Below are 26,754 nucleotides of genomic sequence, written 5' to 3' on the forward strand. Positions count from 1 at the left end.
CACTTTTCCTGACAAACAGCCAGTGTTCTCAACACATAAATACTAGTCGACGTTAACAACAACTGCATATGAGACCGTTCTCCTCCGTAAAGATGCCAGATTGCATGCAAATGGACTGGAAATACCTTGGAGGGTTTCACAAAAGTAAGACAAAGGGCAAAGGAACTTTGCCAAAGGAGATGGAGAGCAATTCTTTAAAGATAGTGGGAGGGAGGAAGCAAAGAGCTCATAAATACAAGCCTCTTCAAATGGGACGCATTTGCCTCGCGCCTACTGGGTGTCTTTGCAAGTGGCTTGCCTTTGCAAGGCTCGGAGGCCCTGAGGGTTGATGCCTGAAGTGTCGGCGCCATCTAGTGGAAACATGGGGCATGGCCGCTTTGGACAGCCTCAGCCTAAAATGAGAGGCAGAGAGACACGCTCTATTTCGCATCTCACAATGAAAGATGAGAGAAAGGCTGCTGAGTTTTATTTCATCATCGCCCGTTTAGGTCAAAGGAGATGCCACTTTGGCTCCCAGTCATCAATCAACTGGCAACACCCAAGGACCAGGCTGGGCTACATTTGCACATTCCATTTCAGCCCAGGTAGGGATGGAGACACTTAAAAGAATGGCTTCGGAATCTTCTCCAGTTTGATTCTCAGATGCCAAAGCCTGCAGGCCATGAGAGGTCCCTACTTAAACAGAAGAGCTATCCTTTGGTACCCTCTCCAAAGAAAAGAGTAAAAAAATAATAATTTTTAAAAAGAGCTTATTTATGTGCAGAAGGTGTGAGACCTGAAGGTGAGTTACAGCCGCAGCAGGGGTGGAGGGGTGACAGGTACTGCTCAAATGAGCAGCAACCTTCTGCCACCTGGCAAGAACAGGCGTTCAGTGCAGGGCTGGCCTGCTCGTGCAGACTCCAGAGACCACTGCGTTTCTTAGAAGGGAAACAACGGGGCCGGGCGCGGTGGTTCATGACTGTAATCCCAGGACTTTCAGAGGCCAAGGTAGGTGGATCACGAGGTTTGGAGTTCGAGATCAGCCTGGCCCAAATAGTGAAACCCTGTCTCTACTAAAAATACAAAAATCAGCCGGGCATGGTGGAGGAGGAGGAGGAGAAGAAAGAAGGAGAAACAACAGTCCAGAGATGTTGCCATTTCCGGGGAAAGAGGTTGACTTGAGGAAGGCAGCCATGGGGATAAATGCTCTCACAGATCCTTTTCCCTAAAAAGAAAGCAGGCCAGATGCAGTAGCTCACGCCTGTAATCCCAACACTTGTGGGAGGCCAAAGCAGGAGAATCTTGAGTTCAAGACCAGCCTGGGCAACAAAGCAAGACCCCCAAACTCTACAAAAAACATATTTTGTGTGTTTGTTTTTCAAGAAGTGATTCAAATTGCTGCTCAGATTTTAAAACTTACTGTAACTGTCAGTGTAAAGGCCCATGCCTGGATCCTGTTTCATTTTTATACCAACTTGGTAAAAATGCTGTTCTTGACACCCTGTCCTCCCTATCCTCCCTCAAACCACATGTGATCTCTGAAAAAATAAAATTAGCCGAGTGTGGTGGTGCACGTCTGTGGTCCCAGCTACTCAGGAGACTGAGGCAGGAGAATCACTCAAGCACAGAAAGTCGAGGCTGCAGTGAGCTATGATTGTGCCACTGCACTCCAGCCTGGGCCATACAGCTAGACCCTGTCTCAAAAAAAAGAAAAAAAAAATGCCGATCCAGAGTATTTTGTAATTTTACCTTTTACTCCTCCTCCCTTGCTTGGTTGGAAGTATGAAGACCAGAGAAGGAAAGAAAAGATGGAAAGGAGGCTGGGCATGGTGATGCCCACCCGTAATCCCAGCACTTTGGGAGGCCGAGGTGGGCGGATCACTTAAGATCAGGAGTTCAAGACCAGCCTGGTCAACATGGTGAAACCTCGTCTCTACTAAAAATACAAAAATTAGCCAGGCGTGGTGGCGCACGCCTGTAATCCCAGCTACTCAGAAGGCTGAGGCACGAAAATCGCTTGAACCCAGGATGCGGAGGCTGCAGCAAGCTGAGATCATGCCACTGCACTCCAGCCTGGGCGACAGAGTGAGACCGTATCTCAAAAAGAAAGAAAAAGAAAAGAAAAGAAAAAAAAGAAAAGAAGAGGAAGGAAGGAAGGAAAGGAAGGAAGGAAAGGAAGGAAAGGAAGGAAGGAAGGAAGGAAGGAAGGAAGGAAGGAAGGAAGGAAGGAAGGGAGGGAATATGCATTTCTTGAGTCCCTAGCCTATGATAGATAATATATGTGAAAACACATTGCTTTCTTCTCACAACAAACCTCATTTAGGTCACACCTCCTGGAAAAGACCAGAAGGATCTGTGTCACTATGTGTCCTTCCCCCTTTTCAGTACAAAGCTAGGCTAATCTTAGTGCGAAGCCTACCAACCAAACCTTTGTGGCACATAAACATCCCTAACTCAGCACATCATCCGTTCACCTCCACCTCCCTCACCTCTGCCTCACTCCGGTTTTTCCTTTTGATGAAAAGCAGAGTGTCAGGCTCTTAGGAAGTAACTCCCTGACTTAGCTACACATTTTTACATGTCACTCAGTTTCTATGTAGAGGGATTATTTTTTTTTTCGTAACCAAAGAGAGATTTCCTATTGCTCTGCCCTACAGAGCTGTTTCTTGGATTAAGTCAATTATCATGGTTAGGTATCATGTCTTTGCCGAGAGACATTTGTGAACTAATTCTGTCAAACAGGGGATCTGGATTTGTCCTCTCCCACAGTTAGACCTTGGGTGAAACATGAAACCGGCTTTGAGCTCTCCTCCCTGCCTTTCCTGGGCTGCCAAACCCCAAGCCAAGGTTGCCAGTCCTCTGCCTTTCTGGAGTAAAACCTCAGGCCCCATGACGATCCTGGCTCTCACACCACTGACAGCCTCAAAAATGAGGGGAAACACACTTGTTTTAGAGGCAACAGGAGAGACACATGAAGAAGGGTGAAGTACAAACCCAAAGGAAGTGAACCTTGAACTTCAGCTCCAACATGAAGCTCGCAGGGCAGCCCGCATTCTCTCCCCCAGTGTCTAATGCTCACCGCTGGTAACTGCTGCCACCACCGTGAAAGAGTGGCCACCACATCTTTATTGCATACTCAGGTGAATAACTTATTATACAATGAACACTCCTCCATTAGGAGACCATGCCCACTTACAGAATGCAGCTGTGAATGCAGTAAATCTATTTACAGAGGCTGGGGTGCAAGATGAGAGAAGTATCAGCCCCAGGAATTGAAAGTGAGAATGATCTGCAAATTCTGCTGACAAAGGAGCAACTGGGCCTGTGCTAGTGAGGTCTGAAAGAATTCCTGGCAGAGCGCAGGGGCAGATTAGATCTGGGAATTGACAGCAAGTTTGGGGACAGTGCAAGAAGAGAGGGGTGACCTGTGAATTGGTGCTGGGGAGCTGCTGAGGCCCAATGTGAGGCAGCACCAGAGACATGAGTAAATTTAGGGTGACCTTTAGCCTCTCCTACCCAGGCGAGAAGGGTTGGGGAGCAGGAGTGCCAGCAAGCTGGCTTCCAGTGTAGATTCAGGCTGGTGGGCTGAGAGAGGCTTTTGCTATTTTTGCTCAGATGTGCAAGTCTGCTCTGGGCCACGGAGCCTCACAAAGCCCACTGTTAGAGGAGCAGGCCCCTAGAGCTGCGTGAGCCAGTGTGCGCTCAGATGACCAGACTTTTAGTCCATGGAAAGTAACAGCAAGAGTAAGGGTCTAGGCTGGGAGCTGTGGCTCACGCCAGTAGTCCCAGCACTTTGGGAGGCGGAGATGGGAGGATTGCTTGAGCACAGGAGGTCAAGGCTGCACTGGGCTGTGATGGCGCCACTGCACTTAAGCCTGGGTGACAGAGAAAGATCCTGTTTCAAAAAACAAACAAAAAGAGTAAGGGTCTAAACTTGAGGTGCCTGAGACTCCCACTTAAAAGAAGTATCCTAAGGATGAGACAAAAAAAAAAAAAAAAATACTACAGCGCCGCTAAGAACTGGAGTCTTATTAGCCCGCATCAGCCCCAGCATGGAAGAATTGTGGTTGAGGCTGGGAGGGAGGCAAGCTGCTCCCGTAGCGTCTTGTACGGTTTTCTCCGAAGACTCAAGATTTCACCCACATCCCTTTGGGCTCCCGCTGGCTCTGCCACCCGGCTGCATTTGTCCCACTCTTCAGGACAGAGTTAGCTGCCCTCTTTCTTTACTTCATAGTCATTGTAAGGGCTCGGCCAAGCGTGGGCCCGTGGGATGGAGAATTCCTTGTGGGGAGGCTGGTTCTGAAAAGGAAACAGTCATATCGTGAAACCCACTCCAGTTCCTGCCATTTCAACAGGTCTCCAGTCTAGGCAGGAGTCTCATTTCTTTCCCTTTCTCCCAGGCATCCCACCCCCCAGGTCCTCTCTATGCCAAGCACTCATTCTTACCCGCTAACCCCATGAGGCTGATTAGAGGAAAGAAGACCCATCATTCCTTCAAGTGGCCATCTAGGGGCCATGAGAATGGTAACATCGTCTGTTTCCAAAGGATCAGTGTTCCTGAGGTGCTAATGCCTTTGATGAAGAGGGAGAAAAAAATCACTTACCTGCAGCTGAAAATGTGTGGAATAGGGGGCATAGAGCGTGTCCCCTGTCTCTTCAAAACCTGAAACAGAGGAAGAGGAGAAATTAAAGCATTGGGGCCCCCACCTGTGTTGACCCTGTTGTATCACTTATCACAGTGTGCCATCTTGCCTATTTAATTGCCTGTCTCTCCAGCAGACCTTAAGTTTCTTGGAGGGAGAGAGACTAGGTCCTCAAGCCTAGGACCAGGCACAAAGCAAACACAATATTGGTTGAATGAATGAATAACTATGATGACTAGGGATGCCCCTTTTCAGAACTTCACCAGAGCCCCACCTCATCCTAGGACCACTCCAAAAGCACATTTGAAAAGTCATGGGCTGGGCACGGTGGCTCACGCCTGTAATCCCAGAACTTTGGGAGGCCGAGGCGGGCGGATCACAAGGTCAGGAGATCGAGACCATCATGGCTAACACAGTGAAACCCCGTCTCTATTAAACATACAAAAAATTAGCCAGGTGTGGTGGCGGGTGCCTGTAGTCCCAGCTACTCGGGAGGCTGAGGCAGGAGAATGGCGCGAACCCAGGAGACAGAGCTTGCAGTGAGCCGAGATCGCGCCACTGCACTCCAGCCTGGGTGACAGAGCAAGACTCTGTCTCAAACAAAAAAAAAAAAAGAAAAGAAAAAGAAAAGTCATAAAAACCAGTATTTCAGATATACTGATCTGGCCAGGGGTGTACCTAGAGTGAATCTCACTGGGGATTTACCTATTCCCTTAACTGCCTGACAAGGAAAATATGTATATATTTGTATCATTTTCTTTGGGAAGAGGCAGGATTGATGAGCAACTGTTTTCTGTGTATTTGGGGAAAACCAGAGGCTTGGGAAAGAAGGATATACACATGCAATCATCATGAGTGCAGTTCAAAGCAATTCATTTATTTCCCACCAAATTTATGGGCCCAATTTGCTGAACAAACACTTAAATGCCTTTATGTAAGAGATCATGGCTGGGCACGGTGACTCACGCCTGTAATGTCAGCACTTTGGGAGGCCTAGGTGGGCAGATCACGAGGTCAGGAGTTCGAGACCAGCCTGGCCAAGATGGTGAAACCCTGTCTCTACTAAAAATACAAAAAAATTAGTTGGGCATAGTGGTGCACATCTGTAATCCCAGCTACTCGGGAGGCTGAGGCAGGAGAATTGCTAGAACCCGGGAGGCGGAGCTTGCAGCGAGCCGAGATTCTGTCCCTGCACTCCAGCCTGGGTGACAGAGCGAGACTCTGTCTCAAAAAAAAAAAAGAGAGAGAGAGATCGTGAAGCACATAAGGATTAACCAGAATGATCCCTCCTTGCAGCTGACACTGGAGAGTAAGGAACATATGACAGGTACATAAATAACAATGCAATGAGGCAGACCCTGATAAGAGCATTTCAAAGTCCTACAGACGCACAAGGTGGAGTGATTACGAGGGGAAACTGGGGAATGCCTGATCCTGGAGAAGGACAGAAGAGGGAGGTGGCCACGCCAGGCAGAGGACGGACACACCTGGAGCACAGGCACAGGCAGGAAAGCACAGCGACTTGGTTCATCTGGACTGCGAGCAAACCTTCAGAGGTTGTTGGTTCCAACTGTGGAAGGGCTCAGGAAGGATTTGATGGGATGCGGTGGCTCAGGGGACCCAGGGAGGAAAGTGAGCAGCAAAGCATGGAGGCCAGAGAAGCATTTTAAGGGAGAAAGCTGACAGTGGCCCTTAAAATGAATGAAGGAAGGAAGACTCATCAGTGAATGAGAACAGGAAGTACAGGAGTGAGGTGATGGAGTGAAGCCACGGAACGGACAGGAGGGGCTGGGTGGTTAAATAACCCCTCCTGCCCTCCTCCGCCTCCCTTCAGACTTCCAAGTGCCCTAGAGAGGGACCATAGCTGCAGTGAGTAGCACCAGGAAGTTCCACACCTCAGGCTTAAGAGCAAAGGAAAGACCTATTTTTAGCTGGAGCTAAGAACATGGCCTTGGAGGTTCCTCATTCCTATCCCAAAACCACCCACCCCCTGTGATTAGACTTAAAGGTCAGTGTAAACCCTGGAGACCAGTGAATAGGTCGCTATGAACAGGGGCACTTGCTGGCCATCAGTTTAGCCTCTTTTGCTTATGGAAACAACACGAGAACATCTGGCTTCTCACAACTCCAGATAAGAGCAAAATCATTCGATTTTTTTTTTTTAATAGAGATGACGTCTTGCTATTTTGCCCAAGCTGGTCTCAAACTTCTGGGCTCAAACAATCCTCCCACCTCAGCCTCCCAGAGTGCTGGGATTACACGAGTGAGCCACCATGCCTGGCCCGAATCATTTGATTCTTGTATGTCAAATATGATCTGTGCCTTCCCATGGGCCCAGAAACACACACAAAAAATGTGGTTCTCTGCACTAAACCAGAATCCTTACCAATTTTACAGAGATTTCCTGCTGGTTTGTGATAAAAGGGCTTTCTCCCTTCTCTGCTCTGTGATCACTGCAGGAAATCATGGCTTGGTTTTATGCACTGAAATCTACAAAGGCTCCACATTTCTGGAAGGAATCCCTCGTTATCTTTTATAAAAAACACAACCTCACCTACTTATTGCTGGGAATTTGTCTCGTTATCCCTTTTCCATGTCTTTGCTGCATCTTATTTTGATGCACAGAAACCTCTGAGGTGTTCTGCCCCACAGGAAATTACAGCACAAGAAAGGGGAAGTAAGGAGGGCTCTCCCCCTCTACACCAACTGTACAAAGTACTCAATCAAGACTTCAGAGGCCAGCTTCGTGTTCCACTTGTCTCTAACAGGCTGGACGATTTTATGCAAGATCTGAGCCTTAAGGAACTTATCTATTCTATCAAGGGTATAACCTGGAAAATCTTGCATATTCCCTACAGTTATAACATCCTATGATTCTCCGCCACCTTTCTACAAGGGATTCTCTGCCTAGCCAGGCTGCGTCTGTACCTTGAGTGATTTCCTCTTGAGAGTAGGCTCTGTTCTCCACACCATAGCTCTTCTTCATGAGTTGAGGTTTACAGAAAGCATCCTCAACAGGATAATCCAAGGGGTTTCGTTGCTTTGTGAGCAGCCAAAACTCAGGACTAACGTAAGCCAACAGGAACACCCAGCCATTGGCAGCCAAGGCGGAGCTGAGGATGGTGTCATCCCACCTGCGGTCAAAGTCCGGAAGCATGAGCAGGGTGATCCAGGCCACCCAGATGGCAATGGAGAGGAGCATCGTGAGGTAGATGTGGGCCCCATGTCTCTTCCAGCCCGTGAAGGAACCACAGAAGGTGAAGGAGGACATGAGGAAGGTCAGCGCCATCAAGAAGAGGACGTAGATGAGCAGGAGGACAAAGTCTTCATTGCGACGAGGAGCGGAAAGCTCAGAAAAGACATTGACGTTGGTCCTGTTCATGGTCAGGACAATATATTCGATAGCAATGACATCCTGGACTAGGCTGAAGCCCACGGCCAGACCCAGAATCACCAACAGGGAGAGGGGCTTCCTCCCCCGGACGAGCTTGGTCAGATTGAGAGCGTGAGCCAGGAGGCAGGAGAAGCAGATGGAAAAGAGGATCCCAAAGAGGAAGAAGCGTGTGGGCCCCGTGCTCCCGTCCAGTCTGATGATGAAGGCGAAGGTGAGGCCAAAGATGCCCAACACACCCAGGAGGAAGAGGAACTGAGTAGGCAGCATTTTTCGCCTGTTGGAGTCCTGCACCTTGCAGACGAGGATCGGGAGAGCGAGCATGAAGGCCACCGAGGTCACAACCCCGGCTGTGGCCACCGTTTCTAGGACAATGCCCCAAGCTTCAGCCTTATCACAAAGTCTGTAGTACCTGGATTTCAGGCCACTGTGGCAACCATCAGGGACTGTTGTAGCCATTCTGGACCTGCAGAAAAGGAATGTTGGAGTGGGGAGAAGGTGGTGAACCTCCTAACACAGTCCTCAGACGCAGAAGACTAAACAAGGATTAGGAAACCAATTATGCATGTTTAGCCAGGGTTTTGACTTTGAGCTTACTACAGTAAGTAAAGTTACTAACTTTCCCCTACCTCCTGTAGTAAATTCTAAAATCTGTTGAAGAACAGGAAGAAATCCCATACGTCCCTTCCCCCAGTTTAACTATATTAATATTTACCTTAAAGCCAGAGAACCTAACACTCTGAAGAGTATTTTGAAGTCTAATCTCAAAAAGCTTCACAGGGCTGGACGTGTTGGCTCATGCCTATAATCCCAGCACTTCAGGAGTCTGAGGCAGGAGGATCATTTGCTCTCCAAAGTTTGAGACCAGACTGGGCAACATAGCAAGACTCAATCTTTATATAAAAAAGTTAGCTGGGCATGGTGGCACACACCTGTAGTCCCAGCTACTCAAAAGGCTGAGGTGGGAATATCACTTGAGTCCAGGGGTTCAAGGATGCAGTGAGCTATGATCACATCACTGCACCCCAGCCTGGGCAACAGAGCAAGACCCTGTCTCTTGAAATATATATACACATATATATTACAAATAACCTGCCAGGGTTCCTGATATTTTTTTGCTAGTGTTTTCTTAGGAATTAGTGAACATGGAACTATCTAAACTTGAAGTTAACACTTTAATCATAATTTCACAGCCTCTACCTTTGGCCCTGATACAGTTATCATTTGTAAGCATCCTATTCTCTCATGGATAAGAGGAGTTATCTGAATGGTAGATTTTTCTTTCTCTTTTTTTTTTTTTTTTTGAGACAGAGTCTCGCTCTGTCGCCCAGGCTGGAGTGCAGTGACACGATCTTGGCTCACTGCAAGCTCCACCTCCCGGGTTCAAGTGATTCTCCTGCCTCAGCCTCCCAAGTAGCTGGTACTACAGGCATGTGCCACCATGCCCGGCTAATGGTTTTTTTTGTATTTTTAGTAGAGACGGGGTTTCACCATGTTACCCAGGATGGTCTCCGAATGGTAGATTTTTTACAGAAGGCCGAGCATTCCCTTCTGAGCCAGCGGCTGGGTCCTCTTCTTAGGCTTTGTGGTTCAGAATGATCCTGCCCCTCCTCCATAAGATTTGTTTTTGGGTTTTTTTTTTTTTAGACGGAGTTGCACTCTTTGCCCAGGCTGGAGTGCAATGGCAGGATCTTGGCTCACCACAACCTCTGCCTCCTGGGTTCAAGCAATTCTGCCTCAGCCTCCCGAGTAGCTGAGATTACAGGCATGCGCCACCATGCCCAGCTAATTTTGTATTTTTAGTAGAGATGGAGTTTCTGTATGTTGGTCAGGCTGGTCTCAAACTCCCGACCTCGGGTTGGTCTCAAACTGCTTCGGCCTCCCAAAGTGCTGGGATCACAGGTGTGAGCCACTGTGCCCGGCCTCCTTCTTAAGATGTGTAAAGATGGCTCCACTAATTCCAAGAAGTTATGAAAACATTCTTGTCTGTCATAACCAGCTCTAAATTGGCTACCTGTAAAGAGGAACATCCTGGATGGCACATAAATAGCGGGTAATCCAACAAAAAATAATCTTCATAGCTAACATGTTCATTTTTAGTATGGCTCCAATTTTTACTCCTTTTTTGGGGGCTGGGGGGAACAGAGCCTCGCTCTGTCACCCAGGCTGGAGTGCAGTGGTGCGATGTCAACTCACTGCAAGCTTCACCTCCTGGGCTCAAGCCATCCTCCCCCGACCTCAGCCTCCTGAGTAGCTGGGACTACAGGCGTGCGCCACCACACCCGGCTAATTTTTGTATTTTTGTAGAGATGGGGTTTCACCATGTTGCCCAGGCTGGTCTCAAATTCCTGGGCTCAATCAATCATCCTGCCTCGGCCTCCCAACGTGCTGGGATTATAGGTGTTGAGTCACCCTGCCTGGCCTCAAATTTTTACTTCTAATCACTCTATATATACATTACTTACTTCATTTCATAGCAACCCTATGAGGTAAAACTATTATCCCTATTTTACAGATGAGGAAACTGAGACAGAGAGAAGTCAAGTTACATGCCCAACATCATACAACCAGGAAATGGCAGAGCCAGGATCTGAATCCAGGTTGTCTGGTGCCAGGACCCAGGTTCTCAAGTACTCTATGTGTCTCCTCTCAAATTAGCCTTAAAATGAGATCTGAGATATCCTTCTCTCTCTCCTTCTCTCTACGTCTCTTTCTCTCTCTCCCTACCCCTCCCCTCATCAGATGCCTCATTATGACTCTGGTTCCACTCTCCTAGTTCAGCCCCAGGAGGATAGAAGATCCCAGGCAATGGACCATCCACAAAGCAAGAAATCTACTTACTCATTCGGATAATCAGGAATCCACTAGCTGTATTACAGTTTACTTCCCATATATCTGTCCTTAATCTGTCAGGAGAAAGGCTTCTTTCTCTGCCCCTACAATCTTCCTGTGAATTTTAGACCCAGCTCCTTGACCATACCCCTAGGAAATCTAAGTCCTCAGGATTCAGGGCACAAGTGGGAAGATAAATTGGGAAATTGGAAAAGAGAAAGGAGTGTCCCCATTTCCTCAAAACAGGTGGCTCGCAAATTCCAAAGTCAATGTCGAATAAGATGTTGAGATTCAACAAGGCTAGACATAACTATAGTCCAGTTTCTCAACAATTTTATTCAAGTGATTTTATTGCTTATTTAAGTGTCTTCTACACTATTCTTTTTGTTGTGTTCCATGCTTTTCGGGCATGGGATTTTTTTTCTTGAGTTTTTTGTTTCCCAATGAGATTGTTCACATGGCATTAAAAAGTTTTGAATGGACTAGAACTATGGTGTGGCAGGAAAGAGGCTAGAGTTAGAGGAAGGGAAGGCTTGCAGAGGTCACCTCCAGCCCTAAAGAGGGACAGAGATGATGCAGCAAGAAATCCAAAACAAGAGGAAGGACTGGGGTTGGGAAGCAGGAAAAGATACAAAGCATCCCCTGAATCCTGCCTCTTTCCTTAGAGCAGAAAAAACATCTCGGGAAAAACAACCTTCTTGGCCGGGCACAGTGGCTCATGCCTATAATTCCAGCACTTTGGGAGGCCAAGGCGGGCAGATCACCTGAGGTCAGGAGTTTGAGACCAGCCTGGCCAACATGGCGAAACCTTGTCTCTACTAAAAATACAAAAATTAGCCGGGCATAGTGGCACGCACCTGTAATCCCAGCTACTCAGGAGGCTGAGACAGAAGAATCGCTTGAACCTGGGAGGCAGAGGTGCAGTGAGCGGGGATCATGCCACTGCACTCCAGCCTGGGCGACAGAGTGAGACTCCATCTCAAAAAAAAAAAAAAAAACCACAAAATTTTCTTTTCCACTAGAAGAGATAGTTATCTTACCAAAATTATTTAATTCATATAGCAAGTAGGAAAAGATTGTACATATGTATATATACATATGCATACATATGTATGATACATATGTGAATATCATGTGAATATATATTATCACAATATTATGTATAGTGTGTTAAAGTGACACCAGATATAGCTTAAACTGATCTTCCTGAATTTTAATAAAATTTGGCTCCCCAATCTTAACTTTATTTTCTGTAGTCATTCATTCAACAAATATTTACCGAGCACCACTATGTGCCGATCACTGCTCTAAGAACTCAACGGTAAAGGCAGAAACAGACACGTTTCCACTTCCACCACAGTAGAAGAGAGAGACAGATGGCACCTGTCACTATGGCCATGGGCCTCCCACCGCCTTCCCTCACAGTGAGTCTGTCACCTGCACACTCTGCCCTCCTGGAATCTACACCACAGCCATCACTACCACAAGCAGAGCACAAAGAATGGGCTATACCTCTACAGGGCAGTGCAGAATGAGAAACAGGAAGAAAAAGGCAAATGAGGTTTGGATATAGACAGCCCCTGCAATCCAAGCACCCAAGTCTGATCCGCCTTGCCTACAAATGTCCCCTCTTTGGTCCCCTCTTTGACATGGAAAAGAGGAGGTATGAGGGCTCTCCCAGGCTACACCATGAATGTGGAAGAGGAAGACCCTATGTCCCTCAAGGGTGGCATGGGGAAGGAACTCAGGTCGTGTGCACTTCACTGTGCCTCTCCACACCCCCGGCAGATTAATCACCAGGGCGTTGTCTAGCAGGAAAGGTATTTCCCTCTTCCCTTTGATCTCTCCCTCTCCCTTCCCCTCCCTGCCAATTACTCCTTCCCCACCCATCAGGTATTACTGTTTGTGGACAAGTAGTTGTTATCATAATTACCTGATCATTATGAGGGACTGGATTGTTATGAGGGACTTTGAACCTGAAGACTCTAAATCTTGACAGAGATTGATGTGGTGTTTGCCTCAAGAACAGTTCTGGTACTGGACAGACAGGAGGTAAGGCAGAGCCCCCGTCTAGAACCTGTAGGCTCCTCTTCCTGTGCAGCTGCACAGGAGGGTGCTGAGTCTCAGGGCCTTATAGCACCCCCAGACCAGGATCCAACAAAAGTAATGGCAGTGGGTATAAAGAGAAGAAAACACCAGTTTCCCCAAATGTCACCCCCACCTCCCACCTCCCAATCATGCAACGAGGAATGGAGAAATCGTTCTTGAAGTGCCTTTAAAACATTATTTAGGCCAGGCGCTGTGGCTCAGGCCTTTAATCCTAGCACTTTGGGAGGCCGAAGCGGGCTGATGGCTTGAGCCCAGGAATTCAAGACCAGCCTGGGCAAGCTGGTGAGACCACTGTCTCTAGAAAAATAAAAATGTAAAAATCAGCCAGGTGCGGAGGGGCACACTTGTAGTCCCAGCTACTCAAGAGGCTGAGGTAGGAGGATTGCTTGAGCCCAGGATTTCGAAGCTGCAGTGAGCTATGATCACATCACTACAATTCTGCCTGGGAGATAGAATAAGACCCTGTGTCTATTTTTTAAAAATTAAAAATTTTAAAAAAACTTGTTTTCATTATAGAAAGTTTTATAATGGAGTCCCATGTATCCAGCACTTCATTTCAAAAATTATTACTATATGGCCAATTTTGCTTCGTCTGCATTCCCCACCCCACTCCCTAGACTATTTTTAAGCAAGTCTCAGACATCATATAATTTTATCTATAAATAGTATGTGTATTTTTTTTCTTTTTTCTTTTCTATTTGAGGCGGAGTTTCACTCTTGTTGCCCAGGCTGGAGTGCAACAGCGCGATCTCGGCTCACCACAACCTCCACCTCCCAAGTTCAAGTGATTCTCCTACCACATCCTCCCAAGTAGCTGGGATTACAGGCATGCGCCACCACGCCCGGCTAATTTTGTAGTTTTAGTAGAGACAGAGTTTCTCCATGTTGATCAGGCTGGTCTCAAACTCCCGACCTCAGGTGATCCTCCCCCCTCGGCATCCCAAAGTGCTGGGATTGCAGGTGTGAGCCACCGTGCCCAGCCCTTTTTTTTCTTCTTGAGATAGATTCTCACTCTGTCACCCAGGGTGGAGTGCAGTGGTGTGATTGTGGCTCACTGGAGCCCTGACTTCCTGGGCTCAAGGTATCTTCCCACCTCAGCACCCCCAAGAAGCTGAAACTACAAGTGCATGCCACCACACCTGGCTAATTTTTTTAATCTTTATTTTTTGTAGAGATGGAGTCCTGCTATGTTCCCCAGGCTGGTCTTGAACTCCTGGCTTCAAAGGATCCTCCCCCACTCGGCCTCCCAAAGTGCTGGGATTACAGGTGTGAGCCCCCATGTCCAGCCTAGAATGTCTCTCTAAAAGATAAAAACTCCTTATTAACCACACTTTAATAACTAACAAGAATCCTTTATTATCAACTATCTAGTTAGGATTCATATTTCCCAATTCTCTCACAAATGTCTTTAAAAAAAAAAAAAACTTCTTAGTCAAAATTTTTTTTAATCTGGATGACTAATTAGTTTGGAATTATCATTCTTAATTCACCTCTGTTAGCCTCCCCCACCCCATCCCTAAGCTGATAGGGATTGCTCAACAAGTCTAAAAGTCTAAAATGTTCTGAATACTTTGAATTTAGTAAGAGGAAAATAAAACTCACTGGAGTTATTAATAAACAAGTCTGCACTGAAAGGGTGCCACATTGCCCAGAGAATGACCCAGGTAAGGGAAAGACACCAGGGGACTGACAGGAGACGGACAGGGTTCTGAAAAACTAAAAATGATTTCTAGAAAGCAGCATTTGAGAGGGAAAAGAGAAGTGATCAGCATTTAGGAATATGAACTGTCTGGAGCTGGAGAAACAGCCTGGGAGAGGAGCAAAGGGCTAGAGCAGGAAGGAGAAAAGAGAATGAGACTAGCGGTGGTTTGGATATTATTTGTAACCAAAGTCAAAGGACGGGAGATCTAGAGTCCAGCCAACAAAGAACTTGCTCCTATAAAGACCAAATGGACCCCACCCCTTCACTTGACGTAGAGGTCCTTTCCTCCAGGATGGTTATTTTATTTTATTTTTTTGTTTGTTTTTTTTGATGCCCAAGTCTGATGAGACACACATCTCATAAATTCTCAGACACTCTCAGCTTTTCCTCTCATAGCACTTATTACACAACCCAGCCTGTCAGTAAGTCTGTGTCTCCCTCTAGACTCAAAGGCTCTGTGCAGGCGGAGACTGAGTCATTAAACATTCTCTCTCCCCAGCCACTTGCCTAGCACCTGATGCTCAGTAAGTACCTAACCAGAATAGACAAGGCAGCAAGAGAATGGCGCTCGGTGTGTGGGGTAAGGGGAGTCAGGAGGAGGACAGGCTGCTCGCGAGATGGGATAGGATGGGCTGTGCCTGGTTTCCTCTCAAGCCCCCGGGCTGCTATCCTTAGTTCTAACCACCTTTCCTCCCACCCTCCTTCTCATGCAGGCTGCCAAAAATTGCACTTTGGGTCTGAGATTAGGAATGCCTGGCCATGTCTGAACCCCGCTCCTATCTTAGTGGCTGCAGGTGGCTCCCAGGAAAGCATGAATCCTGAGGTTTTACTGGTAAGCAGGGAGGGATTAACTGGGATCCAGCCATGTGCTCCACCCAGCACTCAGTGACTAAACCCTGCACTTTGGAGGGAGATGGTAATGTTTCAGCACGAGTAGCCTCTGGCCTTGGGCATGAGCAAAGGACTTTGAGTATGAGGACGAGACCCTCTTCACTTATTCCAGCTGCTAACAGTTAACACACAGCTATCCAGTAACACAAGGATGCCCACAGCTGAGATCCTGGAATCACTTGGTGCTGTTTTAAACCCTTTAGGAATGAATCTAGGCATGAAAGAAAGGGGTTTTTGGTTCTTTTGTTTGTTTTTTAGGTTTGTTTGTTTGTTTGTTTGTTTTTGAGACGGAGTTTTTACTCTTGTTGCCCAGGCTGGAGTGCAATGGCGTGATCTCAGCTCACTGCAACCACCACCTCCCAGGTTCAAGCGATTCTCCTGCCTCAGCCTCCCAAGTGGCTGGGATTACAAGCATGCACCACCACACCCGGCTAATTTTGTATTTTTAGTAGAGATGGGGTTTCTCCTTGTTGGTCAGGCTGGTCTCGACCTCCCAACCTCAGGCCCACCTCGGCCTCCCAAAGTGCTGGGATTACAGGTGTGAGCCACCGCGCCCAGCCCCAGAAGAAAGATTTAAAAAAACCAGTGGGGGAGAGGGAGAGGGAAGGGAAGAATAAGAACAAGAGGAAGAGAGCGGAAAGGAAGAGGAGGGCGAAGCCATTTCTTGGGCTCAACTCCAAGCCCTCTGTTCCTCCTCCCCTTTAGGGAGAAGGGGTTTCAGCTGCCAGGCTGTGTGAACAAGTAAGTCGCTTGACCTCTCAAAGCCTCTCTCATCTATAAAATGCAGGACACGCTGCTGAACTACGTGGTCTGAGCTCATGTTCGGCTCCACCGTTCACCCACCTGGGGAGCTTCATGTACAAAACTTCCAGATCTCTTTCTTTCTCCCCCTCATCCTCTTTCTTGCCCCATCTCCTGTCATTAAAAGAGTATGTGCCACAAACTCCTATCCAAACTAAAAGCCAGGGCTGGAGGTAAGGTTGAAGGGTCTGAAGAAGAGGCACACCAGGGGACTGCCCACCTGAAGGACAAAGCCAGAGGCTCCTGGAGCAGCGCTGACCCTCGACGTGGCCTTGACTGACACACAGCACTGACCACTGTGCAGGGACAAACGTGAACATGTGATGAGTCTCCCGCTTTGGGTTTCTAGCCTGAGACTCCTCTTCGCAACCAGCGACGTGGGGAAAGTGTCTAGAGTTGCTTGTGACTAGGCCTGGAAGTTTGTCCATGCTGATTCTACACAGCCCTTCCCAGAGCATCTGAGAATGAATCACCTGGGGCCCAGAACCTTGCAAAGACACACTGACTTTGTCTTCCTTCCTATGCGATTCCTCTCATTCTGTCAAAATGTGTCTTCACACCAACCCAGCCCTGAAAATGTGTGACTTTCTAGCATTTTCATTTTCTGTCTATTCTCGTATTGCTACATTCAATCAGTAGTAATAACAGTCATGATGTGATTATGAGTAAGAATAATGACAGCCACTGTCACCTCCTGAGTCCTATTATGAGTCAGGCACTATGCTGAGTAGTTATATGTTTTTACACATATTCTCTCATTTACATGCTTTTACATCCATTACCTCATTTAACACTCCTACAGCCCATTTTATAGGTGAGAAAGCTAACAGAGTGAGGAAGGTACATGTCCAGTGTCACATGGTCAGGAAGAATAGCTCTTTATGAGTAGTCATAATCATAATTCCATCCTCCTTTTCACCTCTAAATCACTGTCATCATCTCTAGAGCTTTGCTCCCTGACCCCAACCTCTCTCCATTTAAACCACCATATATTCAAGCATTGGCTTGCTGAGAAGTCTCCAAAACAAGCAACTCTGGCCGGGCACAGTAGCTTACACTTGTAATCCCAGTACTTTGAGAGGCCGAGATGGGAGGACCACTTGAGCCCAGGAGTTTGAGACCAACCTGGGCAGCATAGTGAGACCCACGCTGTACAAAAAAAAAAAAAAAAATTAAAAATTAGCCGGTTGCTAATTTAGCCAGGATCACACCTGTGACCCACCTACTCGGACGGTGAAGCAAGAGGATTGCTTGAGCCCAGGAACTCGAGGCTGCAGTGAACTATGATCATGCCATTGCATTCCAGCCTGGGCAACAGAGTGAGACCCTGTCTCAAAACAAAAAACTAATTAAATAAATAAATAAATAAAAATAAAAGTGTGGCCACTGCCCTTGGGAGGAGTAATAATCACACTGACATACAACTAAGAAGGTAGGGAATACATCGGGAATGCTGAGGGCACGTGGAAAACAGTGACCCATTCTACCTAGTGGGGTTTTAAAAAATTGTTTTTAATTTTTAATGCTTTAGGGAAGAAAGCAGGGAGATGAAGCCTGAAAGATGAACAGGAAATGGTAGGAGATTTTTATGAAGGTAGAAAAGACAGGGCTTAGGGAATGGAAAAGCCCAGGTTAACTCCCTGATTTCTGGCTTAGGCAACTGAGTGGCACCATTGTCAGAGCCTAGAAATAGGCTTGCAAGGAGAGATGCTAAGTGTAGCTTTGTTGGGTCTTTGATAAATATGCGACCTGCAAGTGGAGCTATCCAGGAATAACAAGAGTCAAAAGACCCAAGTCCTCCTGAGAGTTTCCTCTGAGCCATATATGGTTTCCTTTCTTTTCTTTTCTTTTTTTTTTTTTTTTTCTTTTGAGATAAGGTCTCTCTGTCACCCAGGCTGGAGTGATGCAATGGCACAATCACAGCTCGCGGCAGGTTCGACTTCCTGGGCTCAGGTGATCCTCCTACCTCAGCCTCCTGAATAGCTGGGACAGGTGCGCACCACCACATCTGGCTACTTTTTGTATTTTTTGTAGAGGTGGGGTCTCACTATGTTGCCCAGGCAGCTCTTCAACTCCTGAGGCTCAGGTGATCTGCCTGCCTCGGCCTCCCAAAGTACTGGGATTATAGGCACAAGCCACTGCTCCTGGCCATATACAGTGTCATTTAATCCTCACAACAACGCTATTATTATGCCTCCCTTTAACAGCTGAGGAAACTGAGGCACAGAGAAATTACGTAACTTGCCCAAGATTACACGGCTTTTAAAATCCAGGCTCCTTGACACTGGGCTGTGCTGTCTCTGCACCGTGGGCATATGGGTTGGTGCTCAGGAGAGGTTTGAGCTGTAAGCACAGACTGGCAGTCATCACCTAGAGTGGTATCTGAAGCCTCAAGAGGAGACAAGATCACATGGGAAGCCAAGGACAGAACCATGCGGAGCACCATCTCATTTAGGTAGGAGTTCGCAAAGGAGGTTAAAAAGAAATGATCGGCCGGGCGCAGTGGCTCACATCTGTGATCCCAGAACTTTGGGAGGCCGAGGCAGATGGATCACCTGAGGTCAGGAGTTAAGAGACCAGCCTGGCCAACATGGTGAAACTCCATCTCTACTACAAATACAAAAATTAACCAGGAGTAGCCTGTAGTCGCAGCTACTCAGAAGGCTGAGGCACAAAAACCGCTTGAACCCTGGAGGCAGAGGCTGCAATGAGCTGAGATCACGCCACTGTACTCCAGCCTAGGCAACAGAGTTAGACGTGGTCTCAAAAAAAAAAAAAAAAAAAAAAGAAGCATATTCGCTCCTTTTTGTCTGTCACGGCAGATCCAGCCCCAGTTTGAGCTTCAAGGCCTTTCTCCAATTAGTCCTCCCACCTATCTCCTCCTTCCTTCCTAACTCCCCTCTCCACCTCTATGCAAGGCAAGCAAATCTTCCTAGAGTTCTGTATTTTCCATCTGGAAGGGAATTTGAGTTCATTTAAGGTCTTCTCATGCTCTTTGCCTCAACACATGAATTATTCTCCTAACCAGAAAGATCCTCTCCCTCCTGTTTATGATCCACTTACCATATTTCTACAAAACTTTGCCCAAGATTTAAAGTCTATCGTGTTTTTTAAATTGTTATCATTATTACTATTAATCCTATAGCCTTTTTTTTTTTTTTTTTTAAAGACAGAGTCTTGCTCTGTTGCCCAGGCTGGAGTGCAGTGGCGCAATCTCAGCTCACTGCAGCCTCTGCCTCCCAGGTTAAAGCGATTCTTATGCCTCAACCCCTTAAGTAGCTTGGATTACAAGCATGCGCCACCACACCTGGCTAATTATTATATTTTTAGTAGAGGCAGGGTTTTGCTATGTTGGCCAAGCTGGTCTCGAACTCCTGGGCTCAAGTGATCCACCCGCCCCCCCCTCAGCCTCTCATCGCAAGTGCTCGGATTACAGGCGTAAGCCATCGCACCTGGACTTGAAATCCTATTGCACCCTAAATGTGTTGATCTCTTCATAGTTTTTACAATTAAATATTTCTTGGCACTCAAGTTTTTCCATATCTGTGTTATATATTACAAATTAATATCACTGCAGAGTTGCCTATCAGACAACAAGCTTCTTTTTTTTTTTTTTTTTTTCTTTTTTTGAGATGGAGTCTCGCTCTTGTCGCCCAGGCAGGAGTACAGTGGCACGATCTCGGCTCACTACAACGTCCGCCTCCCAGGTTCAAGCGATTCTCGTTACTCAGCCCCCCAGGTAGCGGGGATTACAGGCGCCCGCGACCACGCCCAGCTGGTATTTGTATTTTTGGTAGAGACGGGGTTTCCCCATGTTGGCCAGGCTAATCTCGAACTCCCTACCTCGGGTGCCATCCACCTGCCTCGGCCTCCCAAAGTGCTGGGATTACAGGCGTGAGCCACCATGCCCGGCCAGAAAACAAGCCTCTTAAGAAAATAGAGCAAACTTCTATTTGTTGGTATCGCCCTTAGTCTGTACCCTACACAGTGACTGCTGAGCAAATGCTTTGGACTAAGACTGAGTGCTGAATATTTACCCAAAGCAAGTTATTTACTGGCAAGCGTGAGTAATGGGGAGGAAAATTTTTTGAAGATGAACGTGTGCTGATGTTAATCCTCGTATTTCTACTAAGGCTGAGTTCTTCTAAGGGAGGAGTCCCACAGAAATCCCTCTGCCCTTGATAAAGGATTAGTTATAAATGCAAAGCGTCTACAGGGAAATCTCCAGGATCCCCTATTCTGGGTAGCCATCCCAATTCTGATGACATAAAAGGATGAATCATGGCAATAACTTATGAATAACATCTGAATAACATCACTGAATTGAGTTTCTATGTAATAATGAGAGAAAATAAGTCATCATAGAACCACAGTCAGATCAAAACAAGTATAACCACAGTGTTCATCCTGATTTCTACACTTCCAGGTAGTTCCCTGGGCATATTACCATCTTCCTGTTACTCTAAACAAAACATGTAGACTTGATTAATGTGAATATAAAATGAAATACTGGAAATCATCTTTTTAAATAAAGCTTAATATTTTGAGTGAAGCTTCTAAATCTCTTATGCCCAGAATTCAAAGAAATGAAATTTCCAGAAAATAGGAAAATAAAGTGAAGTCCTCTACTAGTATATTATCTTTTTTTTTTTTTTCTGTGAGACGGAGTCTCGCTATGTTGCCCAGGCTGGAGTGCAGTGGCACGATCTTGGCTCACTGCAAGCTCCACCTCCTGGGTTCACACCATTCTCCTGCCTCAGCCTCCCGAGTAGCTGGGACTACAGGCACCCACCACCACGCCCAGCTAATCTTTTTTTTTTTTTTTTTTTTTTTTTTGTATTTTTAGTAGAGATGGAGTTTCACTGTGTTAGCCAGGATGGTCTTGAACTTCTGACCTCGTGATCTGCCCGCCTCAGCTTCCCAGAGTGCTGGGATTACAGGTGTGAGCCACCGTGCTGGCCCTCTACTAGTATACTATCTTAAGGCTCTCAAAGATCCCTTCATTTAAATATCTTATTCTGATACATAAAGGTAATATTCACTGGATCCAACAAGTTCAAAGCTAAACTCATCACCTCTCCTTACAAGCTTATCTTCCAAAGCCCTGAGAATGGCACTACCATCTACTCAGTTGCCTAGTAGATCTAAAAATATGATATATACTGTCTAATGCAGGAGATGGAGATGACCAAACCATATGGCCTAAAATTAGATGACAATAACAAGTAACTATTATTACAAGAAATGTAAATGGTAACTTTTATTTTGAAGAAAAAAAGACTAAATTATATCATACCTAGAAGAACCTAACCTAAAACAAAAAGATACACAAGAGTTAAAAGCAAAAGAACAGAAAGAAATGAAAGTAAACTCAAAAAGAAGAAATACTAACAGATATTTATTTAACAAGTATTATGTGTCAGACACAAAGTTAAATAGGTCGTTCAAGGTAAAATAATTAAGCAGAAGTTAAGGTTTTAATATCATACAAAGTTGTAATCAAAGCAAAAAGGTATTATATTGACCAAAAAGCTTGTTTTATAATAATTAGGGATGCTCTACACTGAAGATAAAACCATACTGGGCCAGGGGCGGTGGCTCATGCCTGTAATCCCAGCACTTTGGGAGGCCAAGGGGGGCAGATCAGGAGGTCAGGAGATCGAGACCATCCTGGCTAACACTGTGAAACCCCGTCTCTACTAAAAATACAAAAAATTAGCTGGGCATGGTGGCGGGTGCCTGTAGTCCCAGCTACTCAGGAGGCTGAGGCAGGAGAATGGTGTGAACCCGGGAGGCAGAGCTTGCAGTGAGCCGTGATCACGCCACTGCACTCCAGCCTGGGTGACAGAGCAAGACTCTGTCTCAAAAAAAAAAAAAAAAAAAACCATCCTAAACTTTTATGCACCAACTAATATAGCACCAAAATACATAAAACAAAAACTACTGAAGGCTGGGTACAGCAGCTTACACCTATAATCCCAGCACTTTGGGAAGTGAAGGCAGGAAGATTGCTTGAGCCCAAGAGTTTGAGACAAGCCTAGGCAACATGGCAAAACCCCATCTCTACAAAAAATTTAAAAATTAGCCAGGTATAGTGGTGGGTGCCTGTAGACCCAGCTACTCAAGAGTCTGAGGCAAGAGGATCACTTGAGCTTGGGAGGTAGAGGTTACAGTCAGCCAAGATTGTGCCACTGCACTCCAGCCAGGGCAACAGAGCAAGACCCTGTGTCAAAATAAATAAATAGCTGCTGAAAATACAAGGAGAACCCAAAGACAATACTATGGTTATATGAGACTTTCATACTTCTTTACCAGTCCTTGGCAGATAAAATATACAACATGAGTAAGAACATGGTAAAATTGTGTAAATGTTCTATGGATACTTTAATAGAAATATTCTCTATCTTCATATCTTATTAGATCTCCATTACTAATCATATAATTCAGATCCTCTATGTCAGTGATCAGCATAGATTTTCTGTAAAGGGCCAGGTTATAAGCAATTTAGACTCTGCAAGCCACACATTTGTAGCATGAAAGCAGCATAGATGATACATAAACAAACGAGCATTGCTGTGTTTCAGTAAAATAGTAGATTACAGGTGGTGGCTCATGCCTATGATCCCAGCACTTTGGGAGGCCGGGGCACGCAGACCACCTGACTTCAGGATTTTAAGACCAGTCTGGCCAACATGGTGAAACACTGTCTCTACTAAAAATACAAAAATTACCCAGGTGTGGCAGTGGGCGCCTGTAATCCCAGGGAGCCTGAGGCAGGAAAATGGCTTGAAACCAGGAGGCGGAGGTTTCAGTGAGCCGAGATCGTGTCACTGCACTCCAGCCTGGGCAATAAGAGCGAGACTCCATCTCAAAAAAAAACAAAAACAAAAACAAAACAAAACAAAAAAAATTCACTTTATTTACAAAAAGAGGCTAGAGGGCATATTTGGTCGATGGACCGTAGTTTGCCATCCCTACTCTATTATGATCGCTTAATAGGAACTATGGTCCATGGTCCAAATGGAACATTTGCCAAAAATGAGCATATTTAGAATACAAAGACAAATCTGGAATTCTAAAATAAGAAACGTGCAGACCATATAGTCTGACCACAGTGCAATAAAAATGAGAATCACTGAACTACTCAGGAAGTCAAAGATTCCTCAAGCAAAAATACTATTCAATGTATTGTTTTCTATACCACCATATTAATTCCTCAGCTTAATCTTTGGACTTTAAATAGTAGTGGACCCAGAATAAGAAGAATAAAATCACGCTGTCAAAATTGTTCTTCATATCCAGTTGTCTTCGATTACTATTCAAGACTAGAATACAAAAAAGCCAGTTCTAAAGAGGACTTCCAAGGCGACGTGTGCAGATAGAGAGGGGCTAGAATCTAAATACAGGAGAGGAAATTGGGGGCCTCCCCAAGACCCCTATGAGGAACTCAGACCCAGCCCCTTGCCTGATCACAGTTCCATGTTCCTGCGGAGCTGGGAGGAGAAATCAGTCTTCCTGACTCAAGGTTGAGAGCTCTTCCCAGGAAACCAAAGGGTTCTGCTCATTCCATTCTGCCCTTGAAGCACTCACCTCTCCACACCCTTGGAGAGGCCCCTTGTCTCCCATGTAGCACCTGTCCCGGCCCTTTCTTCCCCTCATTCCTTCCCTCATGTAGCAGACACCGGCATGCAAACCTGGAGGGTGCATGCCCCCTCCGCCCTCACCCCTCCTGTGGTCCCTAGCCCATTGTATCTGAAGTAGCTGAAGTGTTCCCCTTCAGGAATGAACCCACAGCAGTGGCTGATTCTGCCAAACTCTTCAACAGGTGTGGTGTGTACACAAGCCTCTGAAGAGAAAATCAGCCTGGAAAGAAGTCAGGAATGGAAAGTCTTTCAAACTCCTTGATTCTGAGCAGGTTTCAGCTGTTAGCTAGCCTTTCCAACGGATGTTTAAAGCTATTTATGGCCGGGCACGGTGGCTCACACCTGTAATCCAAGCACTTTGGGAGGCTGAGGCGGGCGGATCACCTGAGGTCGGGAGTTCGAGACCAACCTGATCAACATGGGGAAACCCTGTCTCTACTAAAAATACAAAATTAACCAGGAGTGGTGGCGCATGCCTGTAATCCCAGCTACTCGGGAGTCTGAGGCAAGAGAATCGCTTGAACCCGGGAGGTGGAGGTCGCGGTGAGCTGAGATCACACCGTTGCACTCCAGCCTGGGCAACAAGCGTGAAACTCCATCTCAAAAAATAAAATAAAATAAAGCTATTTGCCAGCCTTCCCCATGGATGTTTAAGGGACCAGATTGAACAGCATCTATGCTATTCCCAAGTCCTATCTATCAAGTTGGTGGTGGAAGCTGAGCTCTCAGTGCACATTCAACTTTCGTCTGTCCCAGGAAGGTTCCTGAGCAACTCAAGGGACACCAGAGTGGAACTGACCGCCCACACATCAAGAGAAAAGGGATGGGCTTCTAGATCTAATTCCCAAAACTCAGAAGGGCTTTTTGCAGCATCTGGGTAAAACAGCAGCTGTCACCGTGTCCTCCCTCCTGCCCCTGCCCCTTGTTTCCCACTCCCCCTCCACTCCCAGTCCTGTTGGTCCTCTGAGATCTTTCTCCCTCTATTCTTTTCCTTCAGAGTGATTCCAGAGCTGCTCACCTCCTGCCTGGCCGGATTCCACCTACTCAAAGTTTGCAGAATGTGTCCCAGCAGAAACTATTACCCTGATTATCTCTTTGCTCTCTGCCTCTATCTTAGCCTGGGAAACCCGCAAAGGAAAAAAAAAATCTGAGTTGTTAAACTAGAGGAACTGTTTCCTGGGGAATTTTTTTCTCATAGCCAACTGTATTCCATTACCAGGATTTCTCTCCTCTTCTATCCCACCTCTCCCAACGCCCCGCTCTCCCCAGACGATTTAAATCCGGAGGCCCGAGCGCCCTGGGCTCCTGGCGCCTCACTTACCCTAGTGCCTAGGCGTTGGCCGTGAACTTGGTGCTGCTTCCCGCGCGCAAGAGAGCAGCAGGCGAGCTCCTCAGTGCTGGGGGAGCCCTCGGACAGCTATCCCGCCCTCGCACTCTGAGCAGTTGTTATAAAGGCGGCCCTCGCCGGAGGGAGGGAACGAGCGAGGGGTGAGCAGAGGGACAAGTGGGGGGAGGGTCGAGGAGAGGACACGCCTATTCCAGTTCCAGGGCACTTCATGCTGTTATGAAAATAAAGTCCCCGTGCCAGGGAATGACCCAAAAGCCGTCTGACGTCAGAGCCACAGTCACCCCTGGAAGCTGGGCGGGGATGACCACTCGGCCCTGCCCAGCGCTTCGGACTCCTCCGAGACTTGCTCACGCGCTGGTCCCAGGGCGCCGGCTACGAGAGGGAAGCCGGAGCAGACCAGCTCCATACGGGCCCCGCCAGCTGTCACCTCCCGGGGGAGCCACACCCGCCTCCCCGCAGGCACTCGGATCCACCCGGGGCAAGGGCCCAGCCAGCGAGATTGCAGCAGCTCCGCCGTGAAGTCCAGCGGGACAAGCCAGCCTTCCTCCACTTTCTTTGACCTTAGCTTAGCCTTTCTCTCCATCACTCTCCCCCCAGCCACTGCCATATGGGAAGCCAGGCTTAAGAAAAAGGAGGCAGCCAGCTTCTCAGGGCTGCCCAGCCAAAGCCACGTGAAAGCCAAGGAAAACTTCCCCACCAGGTCCGTAGTTAGCCCAGCAGCTCCACCTGTCAGAATCTAGACAGGCACCATTAGTGCCGCCCTGGGGCCGAGAGATCAGTATCTCTCCTTTCCTAACTGCCTCTCCTAAAGCCTCGACAATGCGGGCTGATTGAACGGGGGCGCCAGATGAAATTATGAAATGAATTTGCTTTGGTGCCTGGTTTCCCCTCCCTCCACTGCCCACTCCTCTTCCAGGATCAAGCCAATCGGACCGAAACTCCTCTTTGTTTACGTGTCGAACAATCCTGGAGTGGCTGCCCGCCTGTGTCGGGGCTCAAGCCAGGTTCTACCCCATGCCACGGGGAGGCAGGAGGGACTCTGCTTTTAAAGTGGTTATCAGCGCGCTTGGTAAACTAATCTGGATTATTCTTCATATGAATAAATGGGGGAAGGCCCAGGGCTCCCCAGCTTTCTCTTCACTTCTCCCCACACCCCAAGTCTCCAGAGCCTAAAGTGCTTTTAAAATGTGACCTACTGGAGACTATGACCCCACCGTTGTTAGGTTTTTATTTCACTCCCAAAAAACCACAGGCAGTGCCTTGAGTGTTGGAACACTTTGACGTATGCAGCCCAGGAGTCCACCCATTTCACACTTAAGGCTCCCAGGGGTCTGTGTGGCAGAGCGGGGGTGGGTACTGAGAGATTGGTGGGACTGCAAATGACAGTGCTTTATAGTGTGTGCCATCCGCTAAGT

General features: G+C 47.0%; 1 protein-coding gene across 2 annotated transcripts; it reads right to left on the reverse strand.

Moving 5' to 3' along the window:
* Positions 1–3,064: 3,064 nt before the first annotated feature.
* GPRC5A (G protein-coupled receptor class C group 5 member A) lies at positions 3,065–26,194 on the reverse strand. Of its 2 annotated transcripts, XM_003265518.3 has the most exons (4): positions 25,313–26,194; positions 7,551–8,479; positions 4,584–4,642; positions 3,065–4,278 (listed from the first exon to the last, which is right to left on the reverse strand). In XM_003265518.3, the coding sequence occupies exons 2-4, from the start codon at positions 8,470–8,472 to the stop codon at positions 4,186–4,188; spliced, it is 1,074 nt and encodes a 357-aa protein (XP_003265566.1). In that variant the 5' UTR covers positions 8,473–8,479; positions 25,313–26,194; the 3' UTR covers positions 3,065–4,185. The 2 variants fall into 2 exon arrangements, with proteins under 2 accessions (XP_003265566.1, XP_012357910.1); XM_012502456.2 differs by lacking the exon at positions 25,313–26,194 and having other exon boundaries at positions 7,551–8,486.
* Between the last annotated feature and the right edge of the window lie 560 nt (positions 26,195–26,754).

This window comes from Nomascus leucogenys, chromosome 23 (assembly GCF_006542625.1).
Source record: "Nomascus leucogenys isolate Asia chromosome 23, Asia_NLE_v1, whole genome shotgun sequence".
In the NCBI taxonomy this organism is placed as follows: Eukaryota; Metazoa; Chordata; class Mammalia; order Primates; family Hylobatidae; genus Nomascus; species Nomascus leucogenys.

Bases quoted from the DNA above. Each gene is read 5' to 3' on its own strand.
- GPRC5A (XM_003265518.3), bottom strand. From the start codon at position 8,472: ATGGCTACAACAGTCCCTGATGGTTGCCACAGTGGCCTGAAATCCAGG. The intron at 4,643-7,550 runs GTACAGACGCAG...CCTCTGTTTCAG, and splicing joins TCAAGAGGAAATCACTCAAG to GTTTTGAAGAGACAGGGGAC. The intron at 4,279-4,583 runs GTAAGTGATTTT...TTTCCTTTTCAG, and splicing joins CCACACATTTTCAGCTGCAG to AACCAGCCTCCCCACAAGGA.